General features: G+C 34.7%; 1 protein-coding gene across 1 annotated transcript in view; it reads right to left on the bottom strand.

Annotated features, from left to right (window-relative positions):
• Positions 1-3,193: 3,193 nt before the first annotated feature.
• LOC149129031 (uncharacterized) overlaps positions 3,194-17,194 on the bottom strand; it is a gene marked incomplete at its 5' end in the record, with an annotated part of 51,451 nt that continues 37,450 nt past the window's right edge. Inside the window, 14 exon segments of the mRNA XM_089346819.1 lie at positions 3,194-3,296; positions 5,213-5,915; positions 6,175-6,213; positions 7,211-7,780; positions 8,040-8,078; positions 9,075-9,644; positions 9,904-9,942; positions 10,940-11,509; positions 11,769-11,807; positions 12,805-13,374; positions 13,634-13,672; positions 14,670-15,239; positions 15,499-15,537; positions 16,391-17,104. Coding sequence (XP_089202945.1) covers positions 3,194-3,296; positions 5,213-5,915; positions 6,175-6,213; positions 7,211-7,780; positions 8,040-8,078; positions 9,075-9,644; positions 9,904-9,942; positions 10,940-11,509; positions 11,769-11,807; positions 12,805-13,374; positions 13,634-13,672; positions 14,670-15,239; positions 15,499-15,537; positions 16,391-17,104 — 4,604 coding nt within the window.

The raw sequence follows: 17,194 nt of genomic DNA on the forward strand, positions 1-17,194 counted from the left end.
CTGAGCAGGGCCATCTACCTGAAGGGGTTTGTGTTTTATCTGAAGGGGTTTGTGTTTTATATATATATATACATATACATATATATATATATATATACATATATATATATATATACATATACATATATACATATACATATATACATGTACATATATACATATACATATATACATATACATATATATATATACATATATATATATACATATATATATATACATATATATATATACATATACATATATATATATACATACATATATATACATACATATATATATATATACATACATATATATATACATACATATATATATACATACATATATATATATAAATATATATATATAAATATATATATATAAATATATATATATAAATATATATATATAAATATATATATATAAATATATATATATAAATATATATATATATAAATATATATATACATAAATATATATATACATATATATATATACATATATATATATAAATATATATATACATATATATATATATAAATATATATATACATATATATATATATAAATATATATATATAAATTGCAAAAAAAAAAAAGAATAGAGAGAAATGGCAAAATACTGTAGGATGGGTTTCATTAGATACATTTTAGCAGTTCAGATTCTCAAACTCTCTGGTCATCAGTAGTTAGGGTTCTCAAACTATCCAATCAAAAGGTACAGTGCATAGACACTCACTAAGAAGGTAAATTACAATCAATCACATAGTCAAAATTGAAATATAAGCTAAGATATATGATCAGTAATCATTTGTACCAAGCCAATGACCAACTATTTTAATCACAGGCCTAGCCTCCCCAATAAAAATGGGAAAAAGAAATGTTTACAGCAAATGATAGTGTACAAAGGCCTAGTAGATATAATTTGTTGGAAGAAAGAGAGAGAGTGTCACCCATCTGATGATAGACATAGAGAGGTAGCAGCCTCTGAGAAACTGAAGGTTGGGCATGAGTACTTTCTAAAGGTTCAGGCTGCCAAATTCACATGTACTTGACACATACACACGCACATATATGTATAAATATGTGAAAAACTTATATGTATATATACACACGCATATGTCCACATATAAAATACATATAAACAGGTACATAAAAATACCAGTCTAGCCACTTTTGCACACAGTCATTTAATGATATCATATGTACATGTATTCACCCATGCACACACAATATTCATACACACATACACACACATATATAACATACATGGATATACATATTATCCTTTTTATAAATGCAAACAAATTGGCATAAAATGTGTAACCATGAAGTGCAGGTACACATACAACATATATACACACATATACAAGCACAAAAACATCATCCATCTACATACACAGTGCTGTTAACAAATTACAGCCAAGTCAACATACATATAGCAAATGAAAAGAAAATGAAATATATGCATATGCACAACGTGTAAGGTTTCAACAGTTTGGATTAAAATACAGGTGTATTAGCTGATATGTCTGTAGAACTCATATAAGATTTAGTGCTGTCAATCATATAGAAGCAGCATGCCAAATGTAATGAAAATAAGGATAAAACTGGGAACTACGAGGATGTGGAATTGAGAATCAAAGTGGTCATCAGGTTTAGTGTAAAACTACAGAAATAGGAAGGCCCAATTTACCTACAAATTTATACGGGAGAGTAGAGGTATCTAGATTCAAAACATTATCCATAATTGGAAATCAAAGCAGGGTTTACAAAAGAATATTTGAAGTAAATGTTAAAGTACTGGATCCTACACATCAGATGGTATTCTAATTACACCGACATACACCTATCATGATGGGTTAGTTGCTCAGCGTATGCAAGCCATTTGATGCAAGTACAGATATCTAATTATCAGTTCACCAAGTTGGTTAACAAGACTCGATCAACATTTAATCCAAAAACCTCAGGCATCTATAATCTCCATCATCTCACATCACACTTGTAAGATTATGCAGTACATATAAATGAACAGACAATTTCATATTCAATATCTTTATCAGTGAGCAACCACAAGAAACTAACTAATTAAGTATGACTAGCTATATCCTTATCGCTAAAGATATTTCTATGGATACCACCTGGATTTGAAATGAGAGGATGGTGCATGTATGCAGAATCTGGATGTCAGAGATATATAATATTTCAAACAGCTAAATCTTGATACATATTCTGTAAAATTTGGTCTTGTTGTGTAAGTCAATTATACAGTACATCTCATAAAAATTTTACTATGTTGGCTGGAAAAAGAAAGGTGCCCATCCAAAGCCTGAACAAATGGGTCTGTGATACTAGATGAGCTATGCAGTTCTTAAATTATAAATGCATATATGTATGTGTGTGAGGATGACTACATGGTAAATCTGACTTCCAAATAACGTGTGGATAAAGACCCACTATGCAACAACTTCTGTGTGTTTCTTAAACTATAGCACTGTGCAAAGCAAAGGCTCATGAGTGGATTTGGTAGATGGAAACAGAATGAAACCAATTATGAATACAAACACTAACACACACACATACATATACACACACAAACACATATATGAAGATGTAAACAGATATATGAACATGAGTGTGTGTATACACATATATCACAAGTGACCAACCTGACTGACCAGGTTATCAGATGCTGTTAGACATTGCTGGTCACAATGCGCTTTTGCAGTTTTTTAACTTTCAAATGACACTAACCTGCAACCTAGGCGAGCAGGTCAACATTCAGTCCTGATCGAAAGGGGAACTAGAGCAACGTGAAATGAAGTGTTTAGCTTAAAAAACACAATACACCACTCCATCAGGGAACTGAACTCACAATCTAGTGATAGTGAGTGCAATAGCCTAACCACTAGGCCATGTACTTTCACACATATCTATTATATGTACACACAAAATAGCATGTATACTAATATGGTGTATGTAGATAGGTGTGTGTGTGTGTGCCCAAGTTTATGTATAATCGATATCCACAATACATGACATGTAAAGCAATCTACTTGAAAATCTGATTTTTCATTCCATTTAACAATGTTAAAACATTTTGGGAGTATATGGCTTTATCAACTTCAATTCTTGATATACTACCATTCATGACAAATGGTTCACATCAGCAGAGACATGAAAATTATGAAACAAAATATATCAATTTAAATTACACAGCACATCGCAACCACAGAATAGGAAAGAGATATAAAGTAACATTTTCATGACCAATAAGTATGTTTCCAGCAGCAATTGCCTCAGGTTTTGGTATCCTGTATAATACAGTGACATAAAGAATGTAATAAAGTGACATAAAATGTAAGCAACAATAATTCACCATTTTCTGTAGTAAATATTTGCGTCCTGGTTGTGAGCAAAAATCAATATGTATCAATGCTTCCTTAGATACATGAAGGTATAAAACATTGACCCATGGACCAAGAGCTATTGGTAATTATGATTAATCAAGCATTACCTCAGTCATGACAATCTGATGGAAAGACTTTCACAAGAGCGAAAAGATAGAGAATAAGAATAATATGAAATTTCTTACCAGATGTATTTTGATGTGGAGTCGTCATTTCAGGCTCCGCTGTAAGGTGGAAAATGGCAACAAGAAAATAAAACATAATTATCAACTCCAGTAGTAGCAAGGATTCACCTTGACCTCAGACATTAGGGGAAATGAAACTTCTATCCATACATAATCAAAATTTACCTAATCATTTGAAACAGCATTGCTATTTTAAGAAACTACCAAGCAATATAAAACACTTCTATAAAAATACCATGCACAATCTAGAAGAGAATCATTGAAAATCAACAACACACACCCATGACAAAATCACAAACACAACACAGAAATATCATTACCTATATTATATTATGATGTTGTGATGAAGCACAAATTTTCCAATACATGGAAACATTCAAATATCCAAACAAAATGTAATATTTGTTAAAACACAACACAATTATTAAAATTCAATCACTTTAACTTACATACTTATCACTTAAAGTTTATCAGGTGGAAAGTATTTACAGATAGCTTATTTCAGCAGCATTTATTCATAAGTATTTCACTTTCTTACTATGCATTTTGTGAATAAACGTCCGACAATACACAAAAGTTTACTCAAGATTTTATATCATTTTCCAAACTTTACTGAGAGTGTCGCCACAACAATATTTCATAACAATGCAATTGTTTCTAGTTCTATTTGGAGCCAACAAAACACAAATGTAACATTATACACATCAGGACACACTGTATTTTCTCAAGTAACAGGGTCATTTCTTGTTAAAGTCAATTCTTTCACTCAGATATTCAATGAACAACATCACAAGGACACACTGCTGCAATTCATTTTCACAGCATACAGCAGAGAGTGGACAAAAAAATGCGGGAATAATAAGAAACAAGACAGCAAACATGTAACACTGATAACACCTTTTGGTTTTTAAAACGTTCCAGAAACTAACAAATATGATCCAGAAAGCATTTATACCAAATCAAAACATCATAACCAAGACAAAATCGTTAACATTACAAAAAAATTTTACTAACCATTTATGATGTCATAATAAAACATAATTTTTCAAACCTCGAATATCCAAGTGTAAAGAGTAGTATGGATTAAAACAGATCAAATTTCATCTAATTCAATAAATTTCAGCTACATACTTATCAATTTGAGTCCCTCAAGTGCAGCATATTTCCAGATACCTCCATAAATTAGAATTTATTCGTGAGTATATTTTTTCTCATCCTGTTTCTCGTGAATTAACATCCCATCCTCAACATGCATTTTCACATTTTGTTTGTCGGCCTTTTCAAAACTTTACATATTGTGCCCATGTAAACGACAAACAGCAATACTTCATAACTAGGCAATTGTCTCTTACATTAATTCATTGGTTCATACATGCACACGGGACATTACAGTAATGGCAACATATCCTTTAACGTCAATTGTTGCTCTCTAAGATTCAATGAATAAAACCAAAACAACTCCTATTCCATTTCACTGCACACAGCAGACATCAAATGCAATTCATAAGACACAAAGAACATTCATATTAAAACACTAAAGAAATTCAAACACAGAATAAAGGAAATACAAAAATATCAACCAGGTAAACAAGAATTGCAGCTTGCACAGCTGTGCAAACAGATCACTAAGGATACAGAGGAGATGCAAAACAGCAAACATTTACAACGGAAAACGCTACAATCTCAAGATGTTCACTCCATTCAAAGGAAACAACGACAACTTCGACGAGGACGATGACAGGTGTAATATTCCTTGAGAAATACGTACCGGGACAGTAAGATTCAAATATCTTGTGCTTTAAGCCTTGAAGCTCATTAAAATCTTCCACAGTGAAACTGTTAGCGCTTGCTGGAGTTGATGCAATTTTGTCGAGTTCTGTAGTTTCTGCAAGGCCTATACCTATAGCGTAAATATGGATGTTTTCTGCACGAATAGCTTCCGCTTCTGGTATCGTTTGCAAAGCATTGAGGTTGGAAACGCCATCAGTTATGAGGAAAATGATATTAGGAACACCGGCTCTGTCACCATTTACTGCTGTGAACATCTGTGTTCTGGCTGTGTGCAGACCTCCATATGTATTTGTGCTTCCATACACATAGGCAATGTTGTCAATAGCATCGACGATATCAAGCTTTGAACTGTAGCGATTCAAATGAAACTCAACCTCTACATCAGTGCTATAAATCACTGCCCCCACTCGCACGTTACCCGAGTCAATACTAGCATCCGATACAAAGTCTTTCATAAAAGCTAATATTTTCTTGAAGTTCGCATCAGTAACGCTAGTTGAAGAATCCAGAATGAACACAATGTCCGATTCAGCAGCATTGCAACGACCTAAAGAATAAGGAGGCAGCCATCAATTAACACTGACACATACATAATAATTCAATATAGCTGTTCATTGAACATCAACACCTATACACCTATCAACATTAATCGCACAAATGAACGGCCACTAACAAATACATTCCGAAATTCTTTCCTTTAATTAGGTCTCATTTACTTAAGTAATTGTAATTACATTTCTACACGAGCCCTAGCTTATTTTACATTAGGTAACAAAACCAAAGTCAATATTTATCAAATCTCTTACCAGGTGGCTTTGTATCAGGAATCGTGATGTTGGGACTTACTGTAAAGTGGAAAATGGCAAGAGGAATTTCAGATTAATTCTCAATCCCTACATTCCGATAATTATTATTCTGCTCATAGATACATATTCTCAATCAATTTTCAATACACAATAATCGAATTTCACACAAACAAAATACCATTGCAATTTCAACAAAAGAATAGAAGAGATTCATAAGAAACCAAAACAACACAACGTTGACAATATCGAAAAGACCAGAAACAACTTTCATTACTCATTTACAATGTTGTAATGAAGCATAATCTTTCAAATACATGAGGAACTTCAAAAACTTCCAAGCGTGATATGTCTGTTAAAACACAGCACAATGCTGAAAATTCAATAGCTTTCACTTACATACTTATCATTTCAAATTTATCAAGTGGAGCATATTTCAGATTGCTCAATAAAGCAGCACTTATTCATATGTATTTTGTTTCTCATCCTGTTTCTCGTGAATTAACTTCCCATGCTCAACATGCATTTTCACATTTTGTTTGTCGGCCTTTTCAAAACTTTACATATTGTGCCCATGTAAACTACAAACAGCAATACTTCATAACTAGGCAATTGTCTCTTACATTAATTCATTGATTCATACATGCACACGGGACATTACAGTAATGGCGACATATCCTTTAACGTCAATTGTTGCTCTCTAAGATTCAATGAATAAAACCAAAACAACTCCTATTCCATTTCACTGCACACAGCAGACATCAAATGCAATTCACAAGACACAAAGAACATTCATATTAAAACACTAAAGAAATTCAAACACAGAATAAAGGAAATACAAAAATATCAACCAGGTAAAGAAGAATTGCAGCTTGCACAGCTGTGTAAACAGATCACTAAGAAAACAGAGGAGATGCAGAACAGCAAACAATTACAACAGAAAACGCTACAATCTCAAGATGTTCACTCCATTCAAAGGAAACGACGACAACTGCGATGAGGACGATGACAGGTGTAATATTCCTTGAGAAATACGTACCGGGACAGTAAGATTCAAATATCTTGTGCTTTAAGCCTTGAAGCTCATTAAAATCTTCCACAGTGAAACTGTTAGCGCTTGCTGGAGTTGATGCAATTTTGTCAAGTTCTGTAGTTTCTGCAAGGCCTATACCTATAGCGTAAATATGGATGTTTTCTGCACGAATAGCTTCCGCTTCTGGTATCGTTTGCAAAGCATTGAGGTTGGAAACGCCATCAGTTATGAGGAAAATGATATTAGGAACACCGGCTCTGTCACCATTTACTGCTGTGAACATCTGTGTTCTGGCTGTGTGCAGACCTCCATATGTATTTGTGCTTCCATACACATAGGCAATGTTGTCAATAGCATCGAGGATATCACGCTTTGAACTGTAGCGATTCAAATGAAACTCAACCTCTACATCAGTGCTATAAATCACTGCCCCCACTCGCACGTTACCCGAGTCAATACTAGCATCCGATACAAAGTCTTTCATAAAAGCTAATATTTTCTTGAAGTTCGCATCAGTAACGCTAGTTGAAGAATCCAGAACGAACACAATGTCCGATTCAGCAGCATTGCAACGACCTAAAGAATAAGGAGGCAGCCATCAATTAACACTGGCACATACATAATAATTCAATATAGCTGTTCATTGAACATCAACACCTATACACCTATCAACATTAATCGCACAAATGAACGGCCACTAACAAATACATTCCGAAATTCTTTCCTTTAATTAGGTCTCATTTACTTAAGTAATTGTAATTACATTTCTACACGAGCCCTAGCTTATTTTACATTAGGTAACAAAACCAGAGTCAATATTTTTCAAATCTCTTACCAGGTGGCTTTGTATCAGGAATCGTGATGTTGGGACTTACTGTAAAGTGGAAAATGGCAAGAGGAATTTCAGATTAATTCTCAATCCCTACATTCCGATAATTATTATTCTGCTCATAGATACATATTCTCAATCAATTTTCAATACACGATAATCGAATTTCACACAAACAAAATACCATTGCAATTTCAACAAAAGAATAGAAGAGATTCATAAGAAACCAAAACAACACAACGTTGACAATATCGAAAAGACCAGAAACAACTTTCATTACTCATTTACAATGTTGTAATGAAGCATAATCTTTCAAATACATGAAAAACTTCAAAAACTTCCCAGCGTAATATGTCTGTTAAAACACAGCACAATGCTGAAAATTCAATAGCTTTCACTTACATACTTATCATTTCAAATTTATCAAGTGGAGCATATTTCAGATTGCTCAATAAAGCAGCACTTATTCATATGTATTTTGTTTCTCATCCTGTTTCTCGTGAATTAACTTCCCATGCTCAACATGCATTTTCACATTTTGTTTGTCGGCCTTTTCAAAATTTACATATTGTGCCCATGTAAACAACAAACAGCAATACTTCATAACTAGGCAATTGTCTCTTACATTAATTCATTGATTCATACATGCACACGGGACATTACAGTAATGGCAACATATCCTTTAACGTCAATTGTTGCTCTCTAAGATTCAATGAATAAAACCAAAACAACTCCTATTCCATTTCACTGCACACAGCAGACATCAAATGCAATTCACAAGACACAAAGAACATTCATATTAAAACACTAAAGAAATTCAAACACAGAATAAAGGAAATACAAAAATATCAACCAGGTAAACAAGAATTGCAGCTTGCACAGCTGTGTAAACAGATCACTAAGAAAACAGAGGAGATGTAAAACAGCAAACATTTACAACAGAAAACGCTACAATCTCAAGATGTTCACTCCATTCAAAGGAAACAACGACAACTGCGACGATGACGATGACAGGTGTAATATTCCTTGAGAAATACGTACCGGGACAGTAAGATTCAAATATCTTGTGCTTTAAGCCTTGAAGCTCATTAAAATCTTCCACAGTGAAACTGTTAGCGCTTGCTGGAGTTGATGCAATTTTGTCAAGTTCTGTAGTTTCTGCAAGCCCTATACCTATAGCGTAAATATGGATGTTTTCTGCGCGAATAGCTTCCGCTTCTGGTATTGTTTGCAAAGCATTGACGTTGGAAACGCCATCAGTTATGAGGAAAATGATATTAGGAACACCGGCTCTGTCACCATTTACTGCTGTGAACATCTGTGTTCTGGCTGTGTGCAGACCTCCATATGTATTTGTGCTTCCATACACATAGGCAATGTTGTCAATAGCATCGAGGATATCACGCTTTGAACTGTAGCGATTCAAATGAAACTCAACCTCTACATCAGTGCTATAAATCACTGCCCCCACTCGCACGTTACCCGAGTCAATACTAGCATCCGATACAAAGTCTTTCATAAAAGCTAATATTTTCTTGAAGTTCGCATCAGTAACGCTAGTTGAAGAATCCAGAACGAACACAATGTCCGATTCAGCAGCATTGCAACGACCTAAAGAATAAGGAGGCAGCCATCAATTAACACTGGCACATACATAATAATTCAATATAGCTGTTCATTGAACATCAACACCTATACACCTATCAACATTAATCGCACAAATGAACGGCCACTAACAAATACATTCCGAAATTCTTTCCTTTAATTAGGTCTCATTTACTTAAGTAATTGTAATTACATTTCTACACGAGCCCTAGCTTATTTTACATTAGGTAACAAAACCAAAGTCAATATTTTTCAAATCTCTTACCAGGTGGCTTTGTATCAGGAATCGTGATGTCGGGACTTACTGTAAAGTGGAAAATGGCAACAGGAATTTCAGATTAATTCTCAATTCCTACATTCCGATAATTATTATTCTGCTCATAGATACATATTCACAATCAATTTTCGATACACAATAATCGAATTTCACAGAAACTAAATACCATTGCAATTTCAACAAAAGAATAGAAGAGATTCATAAGAAACCAAAACAACACAACGTTGACAATATCGAAAAGACCAGAAACAACTTTCATTACTCATTTACAATGCTGTAATGAAGCATAATCTTTCAAATACATGAAAAACTTCAAAAACTTCCAAGCGTGATATGTCTGCTAAAACACAGCACAATGCTGAAAATTCAATAGCTTTCACTTACATACTTATCATTTCAAATTTATCAAGTGGAGCATATTTCAGATTGCTCAATAAAGCAGCACTTATTCATATGTATTTTGTTTCTCATCCTGTTTCTCGTGAATTAACTTCCCATGCTCAACATGCATTTTCACATTTTGTTTGTCGGCCTTTTCAAAACTTTACATATTGTGCCCATGTAAACAACAAACAGCAATACTTCATAACTAGGCAATTGTCTCTTACATTAATTCATTGATTCATACATGCACACGGGACATTACAGTAATGGCAACATATCCTTTAACGTCAATTGTTGCTCTCTAAGATTCAATGAATAAAACCAAAACAACTCCTATTCCATTTCACTGCACACAGCAGACATCAAATGCAATTCACAAGACACAAAGAACATTCATATTAAAACACTAAAGAAATTCAAACACAGAATAAAGGAAATACAAAAATATCAACCAGGTAAACAAGAATTGCAGCTTGCACAGCTGTGTAAACAGATCACCAAGAAAACAGAGGAGATGCAAAACAGCAAACATTTACAACAGAAAAGGCTACAATCTCAAGATGTTCACTCCATTCAAAGGAAACAACGACAAGTGCGACGATGACGATGACAGGTGTAATATTCCTTGAGAAATACGTACCGGGACAGTAAGATTCAAATATCTTGTGCTTTAAGCCTTGAAGCTCATTAAAATCTTCCACAATGAAACTGTTAGCGCTTGCTGGAGTTGATGCAATTTTGTCAAGTTCTGTAGTTTCTGCAAGCCCTATACCTATAGCGTAAATATGGATGTTTTCTGCGCGAATAGCTTCCGCTTCTGGTATCGTTTGCAAAGCATTGACGTTGGAAACGCCATCAGTTATGAGGAAAATGATATTAGGAACACCGGCTCTGTCACCATTTACTGCTGTGAACATCTGTGTTCCGGCTGTGTGCAGACCTCCATATGTATTTGTGCTTCCATACACATAGGCAATGTTGTCAATAGCATCGAGGATATCACGTTTTGAACTGTAGCGATTCAAATGAAACTCAACCTCTACATCAGTGCTATAAATCACTGCCCCCACTCGCACGTTACCCGAGTCAATACTAGCATCCGATACAAAGTCTTTCATAAAAGCTAATATTTTCTTGAAGTTCGCATCAGTAACGCTAGTTGAAGAATCCAGAACGAACACAATGTCCGATTCAGCAGCATTGCAACGACCTAAAGAATAAGGAGGCAGCCATCAATTAACACTGGCACATACATAATAATTCAATATAGCTGTTCATTGAACATCAACACCTATACACCTATCAACATTAATCGCACAAATGAACGGCCACTAACAAATACATTCCGAAATTCTTTCCTTTAATTAGGTCTCATTTACTTAAGTAATTGTAATTACATTTCTACACGAGCCCTAGCTTATTTTACATTAGGTAACAAAACCAAAGTCAATATTTTTCAAATCTCTTACCAGGTGGCTTTGTATCAGGAATCGTGATGTCGGGACTTACTGTAAAGTGGAAAATGGCAAGAGGAATTTCAGATTAATTCTCAATTCCTACATTCCGATAATTATTATTCTGCTCATAGATACATATTCACAATCAATTTTCGATACACAATAATCGAATTTCACACAAACAAAATACGATTGCAATTTCAACAAAAGAATAGAAGAGATTCATAAGAAACCAAAACAACACAACGTTGACAATATCGAAAAGACCAGAAACAACTTTCATTACTCATTTACAATGCTGTAATGAAGCATAATCTTTCAAATACATGAAAAACTTCAAAAACTTCCAAGCGTGATATGTCTGCTAAAACACAGCACAATGCTGAAAATTCAATAGCTTTCACTTACATACTTATCATTTCAAATTTATCAAGTGGAGCATATTTCAGATTGCTCAATAAAGCAGCACTTATTCATATGTATTTTGTTTCTCATCCTGTTTCTCGTGAATTAACTTCCCATGCTCAACATGCATTTTCACATTTTGTTTGTCGGCCTTTTCAAAACTTTACATATTGTGCCCATGTAAACGACAAACAGCAATACTTCATAACTAGGCAATTGTCTCTTACATTAATTCATTGATTCATACATGCACACGGGACATTACAGTAATGGCAACATATCCTTTAACGTCAATTGTTGCTCTCTAAGATTCAATGAATAAAACCAAAACAACTCCTATTCCATTTCACTGCACACAGCAGACATCAAATGCAATTCACAAGACACAAAGAACATTCATATTAAAACACTAAAGAAATTCAAACACAGAATAAAGGAAATACAAAAATATCAACCAGGTAAACAAGAATTGCAGCTTGCACAGCTGTGTAAACAGATCACTAAGAAAACAGAGGAGATGCAAAACAGCAAACATTTACAACAGAAAACGCTACAATCTCAAGATGTTCACTCCATTCAAAGGAAACAACGACAACTGCGACGATGACGATGACAGGTGTAATATTCCTTGAGAAATACGTACCGGGACAGTAAGATTCAAATATCTTGTGCTTTAAGCCTTGAAGCTCATTAAAATCTTCCACAGTGAAACTGTTAGCGCTTGCTGGAGTTGATGCAATTTTGTCAAGTTCTGTAGTTTCTGCAAGCCCTATACCTATAGCGTAAATATGGATGTTTTCTGCGCGAATAGCTTCCGCTTCTGGTATTGTTTGCAAAGCATTGACGTTGGAAACGCCATCAGTTATGAGGAAAATGATATTAGGAACACCGGCTCTGTCACCATTTACTGCTGTGAACATCTGTGTTCTGGCTGTGTGCAGACCTCCATATGTATTTGTGCTTCCATACACATAGGCAATGTTGTCAATAGCATCGAGGATATCACGCTTTGAACTGTAGCGATTCAAATGAAACTCAACCTCTACATCAGTGCTATAAATCACTGCCCCCACTCGCACGTTACCCGAGTCAATACTAGCATCCGATACAAAGTCTTTCATAAAAGCTAATATTTTCTTGAAGTTCGCATCAGTAACGCTAGTTGAAGAATCCAGAACGAACACAATGTCCGATTCAGCAGCATTGCAACGACCTAAAGAATAAGGAGGCAGCCATCAATTAACACTGGCACATACATAATAATTCAATATAGCTGTTCATTGAACATCAACACCTATACACCTATCAACATTAATCGCACAAATGAACGGCCACTAACAAATACATTCCGAAATTCTTTCCTTTAATTAGGTCTCATTTACTTAAGTAATTGTAATTACATTTCTACACGAGCCCTAGCTTATTTTACATTAGGTAACAAAACCAAAGTCAATATTTTTCAAATCTCTTACCAGGTGGCTTTGTATCAGGAATCGTGATGTCGGGACTTACTGTAAAGTGGAAAATGGCAAGAGGAATTTCAGATTAATTCTCAATTCCTACATTCCGATAATTATTATTCTGCTCATAGATACATATTCACAATCAATTTTCGATACACAATAATCGAATTTCACACAAACAAAATACGATTGCAATTTCAACAAAAGAATAGAAGAGATTCATAAGAAACCAAAACAACACAACGTTGACAATATCGAAAAGACCAGAAACAACTTTCATTACTCATTTACAATGCTGTAATGAAGCATAATCTTTCAAATACATGAAAAACTTCAAAAACTTCCAAGCGTGATATGTCTGCTAAAACACAGCACAATGCTGAAAATTCAATAGCTTTCACTTACATACTTATCATTTCAAATTTATCAAGTGGAGCATATTTCAGATTGCTCAATAAAGCAGCACTTATTCATATGTATTTTGTTTCTCATCCTGTTTCTCGTGAATTAACTTCCCATGCTCAACATGCATTTTCACATTTTGTTTGTCGGCCTTTTCAAAACTTTACATATTGTGCCCATGTAAACGACAAACAGCAATACTTCATAACTAGGCAATTGTCTCTTACATTAATTCATTGATTCATACATGCACACGGGACATTACAGTAATGGCAACATATCCTTTAACGTCAATTGTTGCTCTCTAAGATTCAATGAATAAAACCAAAACAACTCCTATTCCATTTCACTGCACACAGCAGACATCAAATGCAATTCACAAGACACAAAGAACATTCATATTAAAACACTAAAGAAATTCAAACACAGAATAAAGGAAATACAAAAATATCAACCAGGTAAACAAGAATTGCAGCTTGCACAGCTGTGTAAACAGATCACTAAGAAAACAGAGGAGATGCAAAACAGCAAACATTTACAACAGAAAACGCTACAATCTCAAGATGTTCACTCCATTCAAAGGAAACAACGACAACTGCGACGATGACGATGACAGGTGTAATATTCCTTGAGAAATACGTACCGGGACAGTAAGATTCAAATATCTTGTGCTTTAAGCCTTGAAGCTCATTAAAATCTTCCACAGTGAAACTGTTAGCGCTTGCTGGAGTTGATGCAATTTTGTCAAGTTCTGTAGTTTCTGCAAGCCCTATACCTATAGCGTAAATATGGATGTTTTCTGCGCGAATAGCTTCCGCTTCTGGTATTGTTTGCAAAGCATTGACGTTGGAAACGCCATCAGTTATGAGGAAAATGATATTAGGAACACCGGCTCTGTCACCATTTACTGCTGTGAACATCTGTGTTCTGGCTGTGTGCAGACCTCCATATGTATTTGTGCTTCCATACACATAGGCAATGTTGTCAATAGCATCGAGGATATCACGCTTTGAACTGTAGCGATTCAAATGAAACTCAACCTCTACATCAGTGCTATAAATCACTGCCCCCACTCGCACGTTACCCGAGTCAATACTAGCATCCGATACAAAGTCTTTCATAAAAGCTAATATTTTCTTGAAGTTCGCATCAGTAACGCTAGTTGAAGAATCCAGAACGAACACAATGTCCGATTCAGCAGCATTGCAACGACCTAAAGAATAAGGAGGCAGCCATCAATTAACACTGGCACATACATAATAATTCAATATAGCTGTTCATTGAACATCAACACCTATACACCTATCAACATTAATCGCACAAATGAACGGCCACTAACAAATACATTCCGAAATTCTTTCCTTTAATTAGGTCTCATTTACTTAAGTAATTGTAATTACATTTCTACACGAGCCCTAGCTTATTTTACATTAGGTAACAAAACCAAAGTCAATATTTTTCAAATCTCTTACCAGGTGGCTTTGTATCAGGAATCGTGATGTCGGGACTTACTGTAAAGTGGAAAATGGCAAGAGGAATTTCAGATTAATTCTCAATTCCTACATTCCGATAATTATTATTCTGCTCATAGATACATATTCACAATCAATTTTCGATACACAATAATCGAATTTCACACAAACAAAATACGATTGCAATTTCAACAAAAGAATAGAAGAGATTCATAAGAAACCAAAACAACACAACGTTGACAATATCGAAAAGACCAGAAACAACTTTCATTACTCATTTACAATGCTGTAATGAAGCATAATCTTTCAAATACATGAAAAACTTCAAAAACTTCCAAGTGTGATATGTCTGCTAAAACACAGCACAATGCTGAAAATTCAATAGCTTTCACTTACATACTTATCATTTCAAATTTATCAAGTGGAGCATATTTCAGATTGCTCAATAAAGCAGCACTTATTCATATGTATTTTGTTTCTCATCCTGTTTCTCGTGAATTAACTTCCCATGCTCAACATGCATTTTCACATTTTGTTTGTCGGCCTTTTCAAAACTTTACATATTGTGCCCATGTAAACGACAAACAGCAATACTTCATAACTAGGCAATTGTCTCTTACATTAATTCATTGATTCATACATGCACACAGGACATTACAGTAATGGCAACATATCCTTTAACGTCAATTGTTGCTCTCTAAGATTCAATGAATAAAACCAAAACAACTCCTATTCCATTTCACTGCACACAGCAGACATCAAATGCAATTCACAAGACACAAAGAACATTCATATTAAAACACTAAAGAAATTCAAACACAGAATAAAGGAAATACAAAAATATCAACCAGGTAAACAAGAATTGCAGCTTGCACAGCTGTGTAAACAGATCACCAAGAAAACAGAGGAGATGCAAAACAGCAAACATTTACAACAGAAAACGCTACAATCTCAAGATGTTCACTCCATTCAAAGGAAACGACGACAAGTGCGACGATGACGATGACAGGTGTAATATTCCTTGAGAAATACGTACCGGGACAGTAAGATTCAAATATCTTGTGCTTTAAGCCTTGAAGCTCATTAAAATCTTCCACAATGAAACTGTTAGCGCTTGCTGGAGTTGATGCAATTTTGTCAAGTTCTGTAGTTTCTGCAAGCCCTATACCTATAGCGTAAATATGGATGTTTTCTGCGCGAATAGCTTCCGCTTCTGGTATCGTTTGCAAAGCATTGACGTTGGAAACGCCATCAGTTATGAGGAAAATGATATTAGGAACACCGGCTCTGTCACCATTTACTGCTGTGAACATCTGTGTTCTGGCTGTGTGCAGACCTCCATATGTATTTGTGCTTCCATACACATAGGCAATGTTGTCAATAGCATCGAGGATATCACGTCTTGAACTGTAGCGATTCAAATGAAACTCAACCTCTACATCAGTGCTATAAATCACTGCCCCCACTCGCACGTTACCCGAGTCAATACTAGCATCCGATACAAAGTCTTTCATAAAAGCTAATATTTTCTTGAAGTTCGCATCAGTAACGCTAGTTGAAGAATCCAGAACGAACACAATGTCCGATTCAGCAGCATTGCAACGACCTAAAGAATAAGGAGGCAGCCATCAATTAACACTGGCACATACATAATAATTCAATATAGCTGTTCATTGAACATCAACACCTATACACC

Source organism: Octopus bimaculoides, unplaced genomic scaffold, assembly GCF_046866305.1.
Source record: "Octopus bimaculoides isolate indiv1 unplaced genomic scaffold, ASM4686630v1 contig181, whole genome shotgun sequence".
NCBI classification, from domain to species: Eukaryota; Metazoa; Mollusca; class Cephalopoda; order Octopoda; family Octopodidae; genus Octopus; species Octopus bimaculoides.